General features: G+C 41.9%; 1 protein-coding gene across 3 annotated transcripts in view; it reads left to right on the plus strand.

The window, feature by feature from the left end:
* Positions 1-18,234, plus strand: part of SHROOM2 (shroom family member 2) — a 156,032-nt gene that overhangs the window by 40,366 nt on the left and 97,432 nt on the right. Inside the window, exon 2 of one of the 3 annotated variants that reach the window (XM_070943258.1) lies at positions 17,964-18,023. The exons of the other annotated variants lie outside the window; for them this stretch is intronic. Within the exon in view, the coding sequence (XP_070799359.1) occupies positions 17,964-18,023 (60 nt within the window). The remainder of the gene's footprint in view (positions 1-17,963; positions 18,024-18,234) is intronic. 3 annotated transcript variants of the gene reach the window in all.

Genomic DNA, 18,234 nt, shown 5'->3' on the forward strand with positions numbered 1-18,234 from the left:
TAGTTTCACTAATTGTTTAACATGGTTTCATATTCTCCATTTCTAAACTGTAGGTTCAGTTGTGTTTTTAATCTTTGCCATCTTTCCAGGAAAAGATTTGTTGCTATAAAAACAGCATTGCTTTAAGTTAAAAGTGTTGAATATTTAATAACTGGATATAGTTACTTGGGTTCATGTAAGAGTAGTAGTAAACAGTAAAATATAATTTGTTTTCTTAAGCTTATTTAGAGCCAATTTAGTTTAGTAATTAAGCAACCAGGAGATTGAGTTCTAGTTCCACCTTAGGCACAAAATTAGTTGGGTGACCTTGGGTCAATCACTCCGTCAGTCCAAGAAAAAGAGGCATAAATCACTTCTAAAATCTTGCCAAGGAAAATGCAAGAACTTGTTCAGTCACAGGAATCAAGAATGATTCAAAGGTGCACATACACACACAGAGACAAGCATGCAAACACACACAAGCATGCACACATGCATCCACGTATGTGAGTTTATTTACTGCCAACTTGTTATGCTACCATTCATAAATCTCTCAGAAGTTAATAAAAATATAAAAAACAAAACTGGAACAGTTAATAATTATATACATGTTTGAAAAGATACTTATTTTAGAACTCTTTTAACATCTCTCCATTATGTTTATCCTTCAGTTTGGCAATGACATTACAGAGATCCAGGACAAATTACAGAAAAGATTCGATCGTAGGAACATGAGTTTTCAGGAACTTCCTAGGATAAACTTAATAACCCGTTTTCATTTTATCTTTTCCTTATCTTGTTTTTCTTCTCAGAAAGCAATTCTTAAGTGCTGACAAAGTTCAGTAAGTTATGGATTTCATTAAGATGTTGGTGGCTTAGAAATATAATTGCTGATTTGGTCTATTTGCTTCATGAGGATTTTTTGATGTTCAGGAAATACTGCTGAGAAGTGAGCTGTATTATTATTTCCGACTTACATGAAAGTACTTGTAAGGTAAGATTTAAAAGGAATATTAACATATTAACTATTAACATAGTCAGCTGGTGCCATCACTGACTATTGGGGGCGAAGCATTGGCCCCCACGGAGAGGGCTCGCAACTTGGGTGTCCTCCTGGATTCACGGCTGTCTTTAGAAGAGCACTTGACGGCCGTGACCGGGAGGATTTTTCATCAGGTTCGCCTGATCCGCCAGTTGCGTCCCTTTCTGGATCGGGACTCGTTACGCACGGTCACTCATGCCTTCGTCACCTCCCGTCTGGACTATTGTAATGCTCTCTACATGGGGCTCACCTTGAGGAGCACTCGGAGGCTCCAACTGGCGCAGAGTGCGGCCACGCGGGTGGTGATGGGAGCGACGTGGCGCTCCCATGTAACGCCTCTCCTGCGCGAGCTGCACTGGCTCCCGGTGGTCTTCCGAGTGCGCTTCAAGGTTTTGGTCATCACCTTTAGAGCGCTCCATGGCTTAGGACCTGGTTATTTACGGGACCTCCTGCTACCACCAATAGCCTCCCACCGACCAGTACGCTCCCATAGAGAGGGGCTCCTCCGGGTGCCGTCGGCCAAACAATGTCGACTGGCGGCCCCCAGGGGGAGAGCCTTCTCTGTGGGGGCACCTACTATCTGGAACGAGCTCCCCCCCGAGATACGGAGGATTCCGGATCTGCGTACCTTCCGTCGCACGCTTAAGACGTTCCTATTCCAGCAAGCCGGCCTGACCTAAACTTTTCCTCTTTTAAATGGGAATTTTAAATTTGGTTTTAAATTATTGGGGTTTTAAAACGGTTCAGCCAAATTTATTTAATTTGTTTTATCTCTATTTTAAATTTTGTATTTATATGTTTTATTTTATGGCTGTTCACCGCCCTGAGTCCTTCGGGAGTAGGGCGGTATACAAATTTAATAAAATGAAAATTAAAAAATGAAAAATGTTCCTAACATTGCAGCTAATTCTAATTTTCATGTCCACTTTCACTGGCAATAGTGATGAGAAGCAAGAAATGTATATATCAGTGTCTTATTCACACAAGTCAAATAGTGACTACATTGACAAGGCATATGGTTGTAAAAGGGATTATAACCCTCTTTAAAAAAAGACTGCATATTTCAAGTTTTCATTTTCTACACACTGTCCATTTACAAAAAAATAATTTCTGTGAATGAACAACATTGTGCCTGGAAAATGGACACATTTATTATCCTTACATATATTTTGCCATTTTTTCAATATAAGCCAGTGGTCATTAGAATTAGATACTTTATTTGAAATGTATACATTTTATATGAAAAAGCAAAGATTAGGAATAATAATTTCAAGCAGTAATATTGTGATAATTTAACTTTTTGGAAATTGTCTGTTTAAAAAGAATTTGATATCATATACTGGAGAAGTTAATGGTATATTTTTAAAATTTGGTTACTCTTCTAAGAGCTTCAAGAAGAATTCTGCCTTTGTGTCTTAAAGAGGATGTTGTTTCCTTTACAGAAGGCAGTGATGGAGCATGCTATAGACAGAGGATAGATAGACTATGAGGCAAAAAGAGTTCAACATTCAAAGTCCTCTCTATTCCGTCCCCAAAGTGATAGACTAGGCACCAAATTAAATGAAGCTTTTAATACAAGAATGTGCTCCTACATTCCACATGCTGAGATATTTTTATCACAGGGTTCAGAAATGTGTTTTCTTTCTCTTTAGCATCTTGGTGTGAGAAAAGGAATATATCTTTTAGTTTTGGTAAAGATGGAGTGCTAGGAATTCTTGTATGATCTTGAAGGAAAACATATTGTGTCCTAATTCAATCTTCCAGACACATAGCCTCTGCATTGGCTTTTTCTTGATTTAATTAAAGTGTATGTAACACATTTTGGTTAAAGACTAGCTGCATTTTTCTTGTAAAAAAGTTGGATGTTTTTTTTACTGACATTAATTATTTTTCAAGTAATTATTGAATTTCCAATATGTTTTGAGGTTCTTTATGTTCATATCAGGGGTGAAATGCTATCAGTTCGGACCAGTTCAGCACTCATCATTAATTGGTTCCAGAAGGCGTGATGAGTACCAAACAATTTTTCCCATAAGGAATAATGTAGTGAATCACAAGACGGTTGACACTGACAAGTTCTACTTTGTGGGTTGAATACAAACAAATGATGAATAACAGGACAAAATTTTCACATCAAAATGCATTGGGTACCAAATTTGATGAGTTTCAAAGTAATTGAGTACTAAGGTAGCACTGTATTGGAACGTTGAGATTACCACATTACATAAATGAGAAGTATTTCATGTTGTAGCTGGATTACATCCTACACTGCACTACAACATCTTGAATGTCCAAAGACCTATGCAAGGGTCCTCTTTGTAGACTTCAGCTCAGCATTCAATACCATCATTCCAGATATTCTTCTAGCTAAATCAGCTAGCTGTACCTGACCACACTTGTAAATGGATCATAAGCTTCCTAACAGAAGATGAAGCTAGGCAAAATCACACCAGATACCTGCACAATTAGCACAGGAGCCCCCTAGGGCTGTGTGCTTTCTCCACTTCTCTCTATAACCAATGACTGAATCTGAAAAGATCCCTCTGTTAAAATACTGAAGTTTGCAGATGATACAACAGTGATTGGTCTCATTCAAAACAACGATGAATTTGCATACAGACAGGAGGTTGAACAATTAGCCTTGTGGTGCAACCAGAACAATCTTGAACTAAATACACTCAAAACTGTAGAAATGGTGGTGGATTTTAGAAGAAAACATCCTCTACTACCACCCCTTACAATACTAGACAACACAATATCAACAGTAGAGTCCTTCAAATTTCTAGGTTCTAACATCTCAAGACTTAAAATGGACATCTAACATCAAAAACATCATCAAAAAAGCTCAACAAAGAATGTTCTTCTGCGCAAACTCAGAAAGCTCAAACTTCCCAAAGAGCTGCTGATTCAGTTCTACAGAGGAATTATTGAGTCTCATCTGCACCTCCATAATTGTCAGGTTTGGTTCTGCAACCAAACAAGACAAACACAAACACAGACTTCAATGAATAATTAGAACTGCAGAAAAAACAATTGCTACCAACCTGCCTTCCACTGAGGATCTGTATACTGTTTGAGTCAAAAAGAGGGCTATGAAAATATCTACAGACCCCTCACATCCTGGACATAAATTGTTTCAACTTCTACCCTCAAAAAGATGCTATAGGACACTGCACAACAAAACAACTAGACACAAGGACAGGTTTTTCCCAAATGCCATCACTCTGCTTAACAATTAATTCCCACAACACTGTCAAATAATTTACTAAGACTGTATTACTATTATTCTCCTCTTCCTTACTAGTATCTATCTCTTCCCACTTATGACTATAACCATGTTGCTTGTACCTTTGAATTATATTGTTTTTATTTGTTTCCTAGTACGATTTGATAGCTTATTAGTAACCTTGACTATCACGAAGTGTTGTATCTTTTTATTCTTGATGAATGTATTTTATTCTCCTTATGTATACTGAGAGCATATACACCAAAGACAAATTCCTTGTGTGTCCAATCACACTTGGCCAATAAAGAATTCTATTGAACACAAACCACTTTTATATACTAACAATAGGTTTTACTATTTATGATCTGTTCAAAACATAATGATATTGGGCAGACGTTTTCATAAATTATTCATTGAACTGGATTAGGTTTCATATTCTTTAAGCTGTGAAGTTTCTGTAGAAATTTATAAAAATACTGAGTTTAACATGTGTAAACTCTGGAAATAATTATTGCAAAGAAACTTTATCTGTGGATGTAATTACTTATCCTTGATTAACATTGATACGAATAGATTGTTTAAAAACATTCCATGGAGTTTATGGAGTAAAATAAATGTGCCAAAATCAGTACTACTTCATGATTAATATACATTAATTATAAATTATAAATATCTAAGTAATGGAATTACAAAAATATTTGAAATATATTGATATATAGTCATGTGACTATTCTGGGACTAAATTTTTAGTAATTTATTGCACTTTATTAAAGGCAGTAATATTGAAATTTGGAACATTTTGTGACAGCAACATAACTTTGACCCCTATTCACAATGATAAAAAGGAGAGCCAGTTTGATGCAGTGGTGAAGGTTATGGCCTAGAAACCAAGGGATTGTGAGTTCAAGTTCTATTTTAGGCATGAAAACCGGCTGAGTGTCTTTGGACTAATGACACTCTCTCAGCTCTACCTACTCCACAGAGTTGTTGGGAGGTAAAATAGGAGGAGGAAGGATTATTATATATGTTCACCACCTTGAATTACTTATAAAAATAATAATGGCATAATAAAAATCTTAACAAGTAAATTAATAAACTTTTATTCTGAGGTACTGTATTTTCCGTCGTATAAGATGACTTTTTAACACATGAAAATCTTCTCAAAAGTCAGGGGTCGTCTTATACGCCGGGTGTCGTTCTCCTGTAACCAGACAGACCAGCCCAAAAGGCTCTGACGAGCCTTAAATGGCTCTGGTGATCCCAGCTCTGACGATCCCAGCTGAGTTCCCTGCAACTCAGCTGGGATCGCCAGAACCATGGCTCTGACGGTCCCAGCTCTGAAGGTCAATCCCATCCCAGCTGAGTTCCCTGCAACTCAGCTGGGATCGCCAGAAACCATGTAAAAGGAAAAAAGTTTTCCCCCTCCAGCTTGCTTACCTCAGCTGCTAGTCGCAACGCTTGCCTTGCTTCCTTGCCTGAATCTATTCCATCAGCAAGCAACTCCCTGCCTGCAATCAAGCAAGCAGGGAGTTTTGGACTTCAACTCCCAGAATTCCTCAGCCAGCAAAGCAAAGCTGGCTGAGGAATTCTGGGAGTTGAAGTCTACAAGTCTTAAAGTTGCCAAGTTTGAAGATCTCTGTTCTATTGGATAAGTTTTTTTCCCCTTTGGGAGCTTTAAAAAAAAATAGTCAATTGGGGTTATAATTGGGGGGTTTTTTAGTTGTTCTTTTTTAGACCTAGGCATTTAAAGTTTAGGAAGTTTTAAATTTAGCTTTCATATAAAAATTAAAATAAAATAAAATAATATTTGTGCAGCTTTCTGAGATTTAGTGTGTTTTTGTAGTGTTTCACTCTAACTACACAAACACACAAAATCTCACAAAGCTGTATGTGGAATTTTGTGTGTGTAAAGTGTGAAAGTTGGGTTTTTGGGCTTTTTGTGGCTGGGTGAGGTTCCTGCTTGTTTCAGGGGCCATTTTGGGTCTAGCACAGCTGCTTTTACATTGTGGGTGAGCCAGTTGTGTTGTGTTGTGTGTGTTTAGAGTGTGAAAGTTTTTTTGGGGGGGCTTTTTGTGGCTGTGTGAGGTTCCTGCTTGTTGCAGGGGCCATTTTGGGTCTAGCACAGCTGCTTTTACATTGTGGGTGAGCCAGTTGTGTTGTGTATGTGTAGAGTGTGAAAGTTTTTTGGGGGGCTTTTTGTGGCTGTGTGAGGTTCCTGCTTGTTGCAGAGGCCATTTTGGGACTAGCACAGCTGCTTTTACACTGTAGGTGAGCCAGTTGATGTTTTTTAATTTTTATTTGGTGTGCATTGGAAGAGGGGTAGTCTTATATGATGAGTATAGCCCAAACCCTATATTTTAACAGGAAAAGTTGGGGGTCGTCTTATATGCCCAGTCGTCTTATACGCCGGAAAATACAGTAATTGTACTTTGAAAATTGCACATTTTCTCTTCTTGAAAGTCATGGGCATTAAGCTTTGTACTAATCAAAGGTTTAAACACTTGATTTTATAATTCTATGCAGATGTGTTTGAAAATTCCCTGTTCTCAATATCAATATGCATTGGATGATTTAAATATACAGTATTTTTTCAAAGAATTAATGTAGATGTTATTTGTAAGAAGTCTGGACTAAATTGTTGGAATATACCATATTAAATGGAAAAGAATGTTAAGGAATATAAAGATTTGAGATTACTTCAGCAAATGATTGTTTTAAAGAATTAAAAATTTATGGGGCATGGGCTACAGCAGAAATAATTATTCTTTGAAGTTGAAAAGACAATATGATCCAAGTTTACAATTGTTTACAATGATATATGTTCTCTTTCTATCTACAAAAATGTTCTTTATTGGTGCAATAGAAAAAACTAATCAATATTATTCTATGATTAGAGTTAATGATGTGTTTAAAATTGTTTAAAATGGTTTTTTTGTGTGGGGAAAATAGTTTATACATGTATGTATTAATCCAGAAAGAATAAACAGATGTGAAACACAATATTGAGCCATATCTCACTGGTATAATATTGTTCGTAAATGTATATTATATACAGGCTATGTATATAAAAAGTAGGAAAAGTGCAGAAATGATTTTTTCTAATGTTGAATATGTGGTATCATTCCATAAGTATTACCGTTTCCCCCAAATAAGACATCCCCTGATAATAAGCCCAATCGGGCTTTTGAGTGCATGGCAATAAGGCCAAGCGCTTATTTCAGAGTTCAAAAAAAATATAAGACAGGGTCTTATTTTCGGGGAAACATGGTAGTTAAATTCAGAGATAGGCAGTGTGATGCCTATGATCACAACCATCTTCTTTGAAACCAGGCAGTTCTACACTTCATTTGTCCAAGAAAAGTCAAAGGTGAGCCGATTTGGTAAAATCTGTAGGGTCTTACAGAAAGCTATCTCAAAAAATTTGTGGTATTTTTGTATTTCTTGGTTTGTGTAAAAAAGGAGAGAAGAGAGAAGTGGGTAAGGCTGTACTGTGTTATCCAGAATTGCCATTGTTTGCCTTTTCAGATTCTTAACAACTTTTAATTTCATATTTAATGCATTTACATTAGTTCTCCTTTCTCTGGAATACTTTTTTGAGATAATTATTATCAGCTTGAGAAAATAAACAGGTCACTCAAGATACATGTTCTTTGGACTTTTTTCGTAGCTTCTAAAAACTTGAATAATTTCTAAAGTTAGCTGAGGGAAGCTTTCTGTTTTGAATATTTAACCTAAATTCAGGATTGGTCTGTCTAAAATTTTTTGAAACCCTAGATAATCACAATAATCTACAGTCTACAGGACCTCAGTATAGACAAAACAATGTCAATTAGTTCTTGAAGATACTCTGCATAGTATACTCACAAGATTGTAATTTAGTCAGCAGGAGATTTTTATAAAGCAAAACAAGGATCCAAGTTTGGATCAGAAAGTTTATAGCCTATGAGTTTATTGACTCAGGTTGCTGAAGATTCTGGATTATCAAGATGAGCCTAAGGCAAAAACATTTATTTCATTCTTTTCTCTGGATAAAAAAGTTTCACCCAAGCAACTCTTTCATGGGTGTCTCAGGTAGCCTTGAATAAAGCTGCTAAAATAGAGGATGAGTGTTGCTGAATTGAGAATGATTTTAGTATGGTCATAATTAACCAAGACAAATCAATATTTTGTCAGCATTAAATCAACTTTTTTATAGAATCTGAAATGTGTAGTAGCTCAACAGGAAATGATATTCCTAGACTAAGACTGGTCAATTTATATTGTTCCAAGTACTAGGCCAGATTCTGTTTGGAATGCTAAGCATGCACCAATGTTCTCCTAATTCATATGATTATGTTTAAATTGATTGTTTTGTGATAAAAAATATTGAATCATATTTTAGTTGGGTTTCCCTTATATGTTCAAAGTAAACGTTACCTGATTGCTGTTATTTTTTAAAAAAGTCCTTTTCTCCATTGAGAGTGGAGACAGCAGCCAGCGTGGGTAGTGCCCATCCAATCAGCTTGAAGGACTGAGCCTGTCAATTATTCTTAGTCCCGCCTCTGTTGCCGGGCAGCCCAGCTTTGGCTCAGTCCTTCAGCGCTGGCTGGTGTGTGGGACGTTCTCTCTGGCTAAATTCTCCTTTTACCCCTTTAGTGTTGGATTTTTTCGTGTTTTTGGACTTGGACTGTTTGACTGTGCTCTGGGCTTCGATTTGGACATTGACTAATCTTTCTGGCTGACTTGGACCGTCTTGACATCGAGTGTTATAAGTTTGTGAGTAAGAAATAGCCCTTTATTAACTTCAGTCTCCCTGGCTCTGCCAGGGGCGTGGGGACCCCTTGCCCTTCTTCTCCTCCAGGGAGGGCTTCCTTGGGCATTGATCTTCGAGGGACATCCTCCCGGCTGCGATCTCCTCGCCCCTCTATCATCGGCGGTTTCGGCGGGCTTTCTAATAGCGGCGCCCGCCATTTTGAGTCAAGAGGAATTTCCCGCCGTTGGAGGAGAACGTTAATTAGCGGCCGGCGATTCTCCTGCTATCACTCCCTGCCGGCTCGCTCCCTTCAGGATTTATTTAAATGCAAAGCGTGGAGACTGTGTGATTCTGCTGAGGAGCCTCGCGCCCCCACCTCTACTCCATTGTGCACGTTATCTGCAGCCTTCTGTAATTGCCTCGTGGCCTCTCTAAGCAGACCAAACAGTTTGTTCGCTGCGTGTTTGCAGCTGAGGAGCTTCGCGCCCCCCCCCCTTCTGGTTTTCTGTGGCCCGATCCCGGAGGCCTTCCAGAGTGCGCCTTGTGGAGCTTCACGCCCCCCCCTTTTTTCCCTGCTACAGCGATTTCTGCTTTAGGCGCTGGCCACTATTGAAGATTAGTGGAGCTTCGCGCCCCCACCCGTGCTCTTGATTACAACGGTCACAGGACTGTGGCCTTAATTTGTCTATTGCCTGTTTAACTGATTGCCTTCCATTCATTCACATTCAAACGGCCTCCCTCCCCCCACCAACCCTCCAGCTCGTGGAGTTGTTACGCTCCCATTTTAATCTGTTGGGCCTGGGTTGCTTTAATTAAGAAACAGTTTACCCGAGGCCTTTTTTCCCGTGGAGTTCCTTTCGCTCCCTGATATCTGTTCAGGATCTGATTGTTAAGACACTGTCTGGTGCGTGAGCGGGGGGAGTGTTATTATAACCTTGTTGTGTGCTATGCCTAAGGCCCTTTCTAAGTCTAAGCACGGCCGGAAGGCCAGTGCAGGAGGAGTTGGCCAATCAGACTCCACGTCTGTTACCCAGCAATCTCCTATGGAAGAGTCCAGGTCTCATTCCAGGTCCTCTCAGGCCTCACGCTCCCATCACAAGTCTTCCTCTCGTGATTTATCATCCTCTTCTTCCAAAGCGGAAAAACGTAGAGACAAAGTTTTGACCAGATTATGTGACAAGGCATGCGCTCAACTGCCTCCTTCCACTCTTCCGCCACCTGCTCCTTCTAATCCTCCTCCAGTCTCCGTACCCCATTCGCCTACTCCTGACCAGCTGTCTCTGCAAGATTGTCCAGTGACTATTTCTGAGGAAAATTTGTGGGGTCCTGGTTCAGTTCTTCAGCATCCGGTTCCTGATCCAGCAACAGTACAGGTGGCTCATTCGTCTGATTCTGTCCCTGCCCGCCCTTTGGATCCACTCGTTCCTCCTGATCAGCTGCAGCAGATGATTGAAGCAGCGGTTCAAAAGTCCTTGGCTGCCCGTTCGGGTTTTTCCAGTCGACAGGGATCGGTAAGAGAGCCTTCTCCCTTTCCAGTGGACCACAGTGACGAAGGATGTTCTCATTCAGTCCGCTCCGCTTCTCCTACTTCTTCCCATTACAGTCATCCTTCAGCCTTCATCGACGAAGGAGATCCTGATTCTGACCTGTCGGAAGATGAGAACCTTCCCCCGGATCAGCCTGCTTTCACAGGTCTCTTTCCTCAGGCCTTGTTCAAATCATTGCTTTTCAAGGCTGTTAATACGGCCCGTTTATCCTCCCCAAACGCTGATCCGGTACCTCCTGAGTCTTCCTCTGGATCTTTGGACCCGATGTTCGCGGAACCAGCTAGGCCGATAACATCTGTTCCTACTCCTCCTCTCTTTCTGGACGTAGTGAAACGACAGTGGGAATCCCCGGCATCTGCCCCCCTACCTTCTTCTAATGACAAAAGAAACTTCCAAGTATCCTCGGATCTTGAGGCTCTTCTTCAGATTCCTTCGGTGGATGCCCCAGTTGCAGCCCTTCTTCCTAACTCCAATGTTCCAGGCGAGCCGGACGAAGGTCTCCGCCCTGAGGAACGCAGATCTGACCAGGTTCTTCAAAAGGCCTTTCAAAGCTCCTCCTGGGCGATTAAAGCAACTACTACGGCATCCTTCTTCAATCGGACAACGTTACTTTGGTTACGTCAGTTACAAGAAAAGCTGGCCCCCGGAGACACTCGTATCAGACAAGACCTGAATAAAATTGTGGCGGCCGTCCAATTTTCAGCCGACTCTACTCTGAATGCTGCCAGGTTCTCCGCAAAATCTTTGGCCTCGGCTGTCACGGCTCGTCGTTTGTTGTATCTCCGTCACTGGCAGGCTGATGCCAGGCACAAGTGGCGATTGGCTTCGGTTCCCTTTAAGGGCACGAAGCTTTTCGGGGACGCTTTAGATCCCTTCCTCACAGAAACCAGGGACAAAAAGAAGGTGTTAGCAGCTGTTTTCCGGAGAGGAGCGCCCCGTTTTTCACCTTACCCCTCTCGTTCTTCCTCCAGAGGTGCGGATGGGGGGTCCTCCTATTCTTCTCCCTTTCCCACATTTAGGAGAGATGGGTCTTTCGGCAGGCAGCGGGGTTCTTCTGATAGGTCATTCAGAGGGCGTCCCTTTAACTTCAAGCGGCCCTTTCGAGGGGGAGGAGGTCGTTTCGCCCGTCGCCGTCGATGATTGCCCTTTGGATCCTCCCATTGGCGGCAGATTGGGCCTTTTTGCCGCGGTCTGGGAAGAATCCACTTCGGATAAGTGGGTCCACGCCACCTTAAGATCTGGGTTGGCCATTGAATTTGTCGCTCCCCCCCCCTCACACCTTTGTTTGCTGTCCGATTTCTCGTAACTCCGCTAGGAGGTCCCTCATGGACTCATCGGTTCAGCATCTCCTGTCTATCAGGGCTATCCAACCTGTGCCTCCCGGTCAGGAAGGTTCGGGATTCTATTCAAGGGTGTTTCTAGTCCCTAAATCATCGGGGGGGTGGCGTCCTATTCTGGACCTTAAACGTTTAAACAGATACGTCGTGTACCGAAAATTTAAAATGCAATCATTGAAGTCTATTCTGGACGGTATTCGGAGGGGCGACCTCCTCTCTTCCATCGACCTAACCGAGGCCTACCTTCATATCCCTATCCTACCATCCCATAGACAGTTTTTGAGGTTTTGTTATAACGGAGCACACTACCAATATAGGGCTCTCCCATTTGGCCTTTCTTCTGCCCCCCGCACCTTTACGAAGGTGTTAGCTGCCTTGGCGGCTCAGCTCCGTCTCCGTTCAGTCCGCCTCCTGTGTTATTTAGATGATATTCTGCTGTTGTCTCCTTCTGTGCAACAGGCTGCCTTAGATATTCGTATGACGATTGAGACGCTGGCAGCTCACGGTTTCTCTGTTAATTTGGAGAAGAGCCATCTCTCCCCCTCCACTAGGTTAGTGCACTTGGGTGCCCTAATTGACTCTCTTCAGGGCAGAGTTTTTCTTTCTCCCGATAGGCAAGCTAGTCTGAGGCAGTTGATTTCCCGAGTTGAGGGGAGTCGGGTGGTTTCTCCCTATGTCTTGTCTCAACTTTTAGGTAAGATGATATCCGCAATAGCTATTGTTCCCTGGGCTCAACTTCACGCCAGGGAACTCCAATGGTTTCTCTTGCCTTTGCAGAAGGCTGGCAGAGGCACTTCATCGAAGCCGATCCCTCTTCCTCCTGCGGTACGAAGATCCCTCCGGTGGTGGCGCTCCCCCGCTCTCTCAGCGGGTTGCTTCTTCCTCGAGCCCTCGAGGGTGGTGGTGACGACAGATGCCAGTCTTCTGGGCTGGGGAGCCCATTGCCAAGGTCATCTGGCTCAAGGGACTTGGACACCCTCGGAAGCTCGGCATCCCATCAATTGGCTGGAACTGAAGGCTGTTTTCCTTGCTCTAAAGTCATTCTGTCATCTGGTCTCCGGAACCCACGTCCTTGTCCTCACGGACAATGTCGCCGCAAAGGCTCATTTGAACAAACTGGGGGGCACCAGGTCGAAGTCTCTTCTAACCCTGGCAGTCGCATTGGGGGTCTGGTCAGAGCGCCACCTGTGTTCCCTTCGGGCAGAACACATCTCCGGGGTACAGAATGTTCAAGCGGACTGGTTGAGTCGTCGGCGGATAGACAACGCGGAATGGCGCCTCCTCCCGCTCCTCTTCCAAGAACTGTCTCTTCGCTTCGGCCGTCCAGTGATCGACCTGTTCGCGACTCACGAGAACTCTCAGCTTCCGCTGTTCCTTTCACGGTACCCACATCCTCGAGCGGCCGGCGTCGACGCTCTTCGGACTCCTTGGCCGTCGGGCCTTCTGTACGCATTTCCCCCAACGGCCCTTCTTCCCAGGGTCATCCGCAAGATTCTATCCGAGCGAGCGGAAGTGATCCTTGTGGCACCTCATTGGCCTCGGAGACCCTGGTTTGCGGACCTCGTGTCCCTATCGGTGACCCCATCGTGGCGCATTCCTCTCTCGGACAATATTCTCTCGCAAGGCGCCCTGAAGCACCCAGACCCGGCCTGGCTCAATCTAACCGCTTGGAGATTGAGCGGTGCACTTTGAGAGAGGTACAAGTCCCGGCAGATGTTGTGCACACCTTGCTTTCTTCCCGACGGCCTTCTACGGAACGCATTTACTCTGCCACCTGGCGGAGTTTCTGCAACTGGTGTGGTCAGAGCGGTGTCTCGCCTCTACAACCGTCAATTATACATATTCTGATGTTTTTGCAGAAGGGTCTCTCCCAGGGTCTCTCTCCTAACACTCTCCGCCGGCACATTGCAGCTTTATCTTCGGTACTTACCTGCGGCTCCTTGTCGTCTCTGGCTCAACACCCCTTGATCCGCCGTTTTCTTCGGGGAGCAAAGAACTTGTGTCCTCCTGTTCTGCATCGCTATCCGACCTGGGATCTTCCTCTGGTCTTGCAGTCTCTTACGTGTTCCCCGTACGAACCACTTCGGACCACCAGTCTCAGACTTCTCACATGCAAGGTTGCCTTCCTGGTGGCCATTACTTCGGCTCGCCGCATATCTGAGCTCGCCGCCTTGTCCACTCGTTCGGACCTTTGTGTCTTCCATGCAGACCGAGTGGTACTCCGTTTGGACCCTACATTCGTGCCGAAGGTCAACTCTGTTTTCCACCGGGCCCAGGAACTTGTCCTGCCAAATTTCTGCCCTCGGCCCACGCATCCTCGGGAACGTCGTTGGCACTCTCTTGATGTCCGGCGGGCGCTGCGAATCTACCTGAAGAGGACGGCTCCTTTCCGTCGTTCGGAGTCGCTTTTTGTCTCCTTCTTACCTACATCTCAAGGCAGTAAGGTCTCTCCTTCAACCATCGGTCGTTGGATTCGCCAGACTATTGCCACAGCCTATGATGTTAGATCCCTCCCGCGCCCTTCAGGCTTGACAGCTCACTCCACCCGCAGCGCGGCTACGACGGCAGCTTGGGCTACACAGGCTTCCTTGCTGGAAATTTGTAGGGCGGCCACTTGGACCTCTCCTAGTCCTTTCATCCGACACTACAAACTCGACCAATTTGCATCAGCTGAAGCCTCGTTTGGTCGTCGAGTTCTCCAAAGAGTTGTTGCCGGAGAGGACAATGCGGTCCAGCGTAATCCCCCCCATACTCCGGGACAGTGAACTTGGGTATGTCCCACGCTGGCTGCTGTCTCCACTCTCAATGGAGAAGGATCGTTGGTCTTACCTGATACGTTCCTTCTCGTTGAGTGGAGACAGCAGCCAGACCCTTCCCTTTCTTCTTCAAGCTGGACTCGGCATTTTTCTGTCTTTCTACCTTGTTTCTTCTTGTCCCACACACCGAGTCTGTCTTCCAGTCTTCGCCAAAGCTGGGCTGCCCGGCAACAGAGGCGGGACTAAGAATAATTGACAGGCTCAGTCCTTCAAGCTGATTGGATGGGCACTACCCACGCTGGCTGCTGTCTCCACTCAACGAGAAGGAACGTATCAGGTAAGACCAACGATCCATTTCAAAATGTTAATTGAAATAAAGGTGTATATATTTATTTGTTTTGCAGTAGTATGGAATACAGAAACAAAGGCCTAATTATCCTTTTTATTTCCAGTGTAGCAGATTTAATTATACTGCTCATGAGATATTAAAGTTTAATTGCTGTGAAAAATTTAAAGATTGTAAATTAAATATAATGCTCTGAGTTTTATTGAGCTGCTTATTAAAAAAGAATTTTGGAAAGTGTACTAGCTTACTCACATAAGTAATGCTTTTCATATTAATCAAGGTACTAAGTACTTATTTATACTCCTTGAAAAATACTGGTATACAAGAGTAGAATATGATAATGTTGGTAGTATTATATATTCTTATAAGAAAAAGAAATCTGCACTGTAAAATACAGATGTGACTATATTGAAAACGTAATGGAAAACCAAAGCAAAATTAGGTGAAGTTTTAAAATGGGTTTTCTTACACTATGTGGTCCTGTGTAGTAGGCAATGTATTTTTAAGATCACTTCTTTAAATAATTGTTTAATTCCTAAGTGTTTAATTCCTTATTCTTCTTCTTGGACATTGGTTATGCTATCAGATTTATCAGATTGTGAGATTCTAGCTTTCTATCATTTTGCATAATGCAAAAAGTTTAATTATTCTGCATTATGGAATAATAAAAAAATGATATTCGGGCTTTTTCCCAGTACCAAATTATAAACTACCAATCCATCCTTAAATCTGCAGAAACGGGATGTGTAATGCTTATTACCATTTCCTATCCAGCCTCTATAGCTTCTATTTTTGCATCATTTCCCTGCAAAATGAGGGTCCCATTTTGAGGCATCTCTGACAATGTCAGAATAAGAAAGGAAGTAACTGTACTAGTGCAGCTAAAGATTTCTTAAGCCTTTCTAAGTCAAGGGCTGGGAATGAGGTAAAGGCAGTATCTTTGGGAGAAAAGTCTTGTCAGGGCAAGTAGAGACACATCCTTCATCTTTTTCTGTGTGATATGTTTAGGTATTTTAAAAATGTTATTACATCCATCTTAGTCATATTTTCTTAAAATTAATGTGTCCATTTTCCTCATCCCTACTTCATAAGATTTATTTCTCTATCCATTAATTACGGTTTTCAATATCTATTTTGCTCTTGTTTCAGTTTATCTGAATCCAGTTAAAATTTTTTTTGCTTAGACCAGTTCACTGTGTGTGTGTGTGTGTGTGTGTGTGTGTGTGTGTGTGGTATGTGTGTGTACAGTTAATAAAACTTACTCCTTACTCCAGTTAATAAAACATACATACATACATACATACATACATACATACATACATACATATATATGTAATAGATAAGAGAGAGAGAGAGAGAGGGAGAGAGATTTATAAAAATCTATGTCAATGATATTTCAATCTTCTAAAGCATTGGTTATCACAGCAAGAAGTTAAATTATAATGTATTAGTAAAAATATGAAAGTTTTGGTTCCATCCATGGGTGAATTCTGTGGGATTCCATCTGGTACATCCCTTTGATTGGAATCCATTAGTACTATTTTGGCAACATTTCTAACTTCTCTGTAAATCTTTAATAGGTATACCATGCTGCTTGCTAATCAGAGCATTTTGGGGTACTATGTCAAATACAGAGGTGGCATTCAGCAGGTTCTGACCAGTTGTGGAGAACTGGTAGCGGAGATTTTAAGTGGTTCAGAGAACCGGTAAATACCACCTCTGACTGGCCCTGTCCCCATCTATTTCCTGCCTCCCGAGTCCCAGCTGATCAGGAGGAAATGGGGATTTTGCAGTAACCTTCCCCAGGAGTGGGGAGGGAATGGAGATTTTACAGTATCCTTCCCCAGGAGTGGGGAGGGAATGGAGATTTTACAGTATCCTTCCCCTGGAGTGGGATGGGAATGGAGATTTTACAGTATCCTTCACCTGCCACGCCAACCAAGCCACGCCCACAGAACCGTTAGTAAAAATTTTTGAATCCCACACTGGTCAAATACCTTGTTGAAATCAAGACATCCACAGCATTCTCATAGTTGCCCAAGAAATTGCCTGATCGAAAAAGAAGTAAGTTCAGTTAGGCAAGACTTGTCTTTGTAAACACGTGATGATTTCTAGTTTCAGTGTTTCCACATACTTACAGATAAATCATTTTATGACTTGCTCTAGAATTTTCCCAAGTATCACTGTTATACCTTCTAATCTGTAGGTCTCCAAATCCTCCCTTCTCCATTTTTAGAAGACATTTTCCTTCTCCAGTCTTATATTTCATATAGCAGGGATTTTGCAAAGCCAGTAGTGGTTTGGCCACACCTTCAGAACTTGGGTTGAGCTCCATCTGACCCTGGAGGCTGAACTAAAAGTCAGTTGATATTTCATGGCCATATTTATATCAGTGAAACTTTACTTATGCTCTTTCAATCAGGTAGCTATCATTACTTAGTATGGATGCACTAGTCATGGCCACACCAGTTTCTGTAGGAGGATCTGGGATTTTAAGAGGTGAACTATGTGAAGTAAGTCTCTGTGATATTTAAGGCATGCATTTTACAAAGTTCCAAAGAGTACTGAAACAGTCTTCCTTATTTTGGCTGCTTACATTTGGTAAGCCACAAAAAGGAGAATAGGGAGCCACATACAATGAAATAAAATTATATATAGTATAGAAATAAAATATTATTATTATTATTATTATTATTATTATTATTATTATTATTATTATTATTATTATTATTATTATTATGTTCCATATTTTTTGCATCCTTGATTTAAGAAGATAGCTAAAAAGGACTGTGAATATTTTGAATAATAAAGAATCTTGCAAATGATTCACTATTTCTTTACTCTCTGAATGCAGCTCCTCCCTCCTGGGAATCCAAACTACATCCCACCACAAAAGTTGGTTATGAACGGTGTTTGAATAATGTATAGTTCACATTTTAGTCTACCAACTTTATATTGGGAAGATCACTGATGTTCTCACATTATTCTACTTTATAAGGTTGTTTTGCAACTACAAATCTGTCCTCAATTCTTACTGGAAGAGTGGGGCCAATTTACGGTAAGTAGTAGCTTTTTTTCTCCAAGGCTTTAAAATGCAAAACATTGTTATTTGTTTGTAACTTTGTACTGAATTACAAGAAAGTACTGCACCACCCCCATACTTTTTGACTGATATTATTAACAAGAAGACAATTTAAATGGAACTGGACTATGTCTCTCACAATCAAATATGTTTTCAATAATGTAAAGATGCTTTTCCGGTTAGGCTG

This window comes from Pituophis catenifer, unplaced genomic scaffold, assembly GCF_029215685.1.
Source record: "Pituophis catenifer annectens isolate HBS135680 unplaced genomic scaffold, rPitCat1.0.hap2 SCAF_4, whole genome shotgun sequence".
Lineage (NCBI taxonomy): Eukaryota > Metazoa > Chordata > Lepidosauria > Squamata > Colubridae > Pituophis > Pituophis catenifer.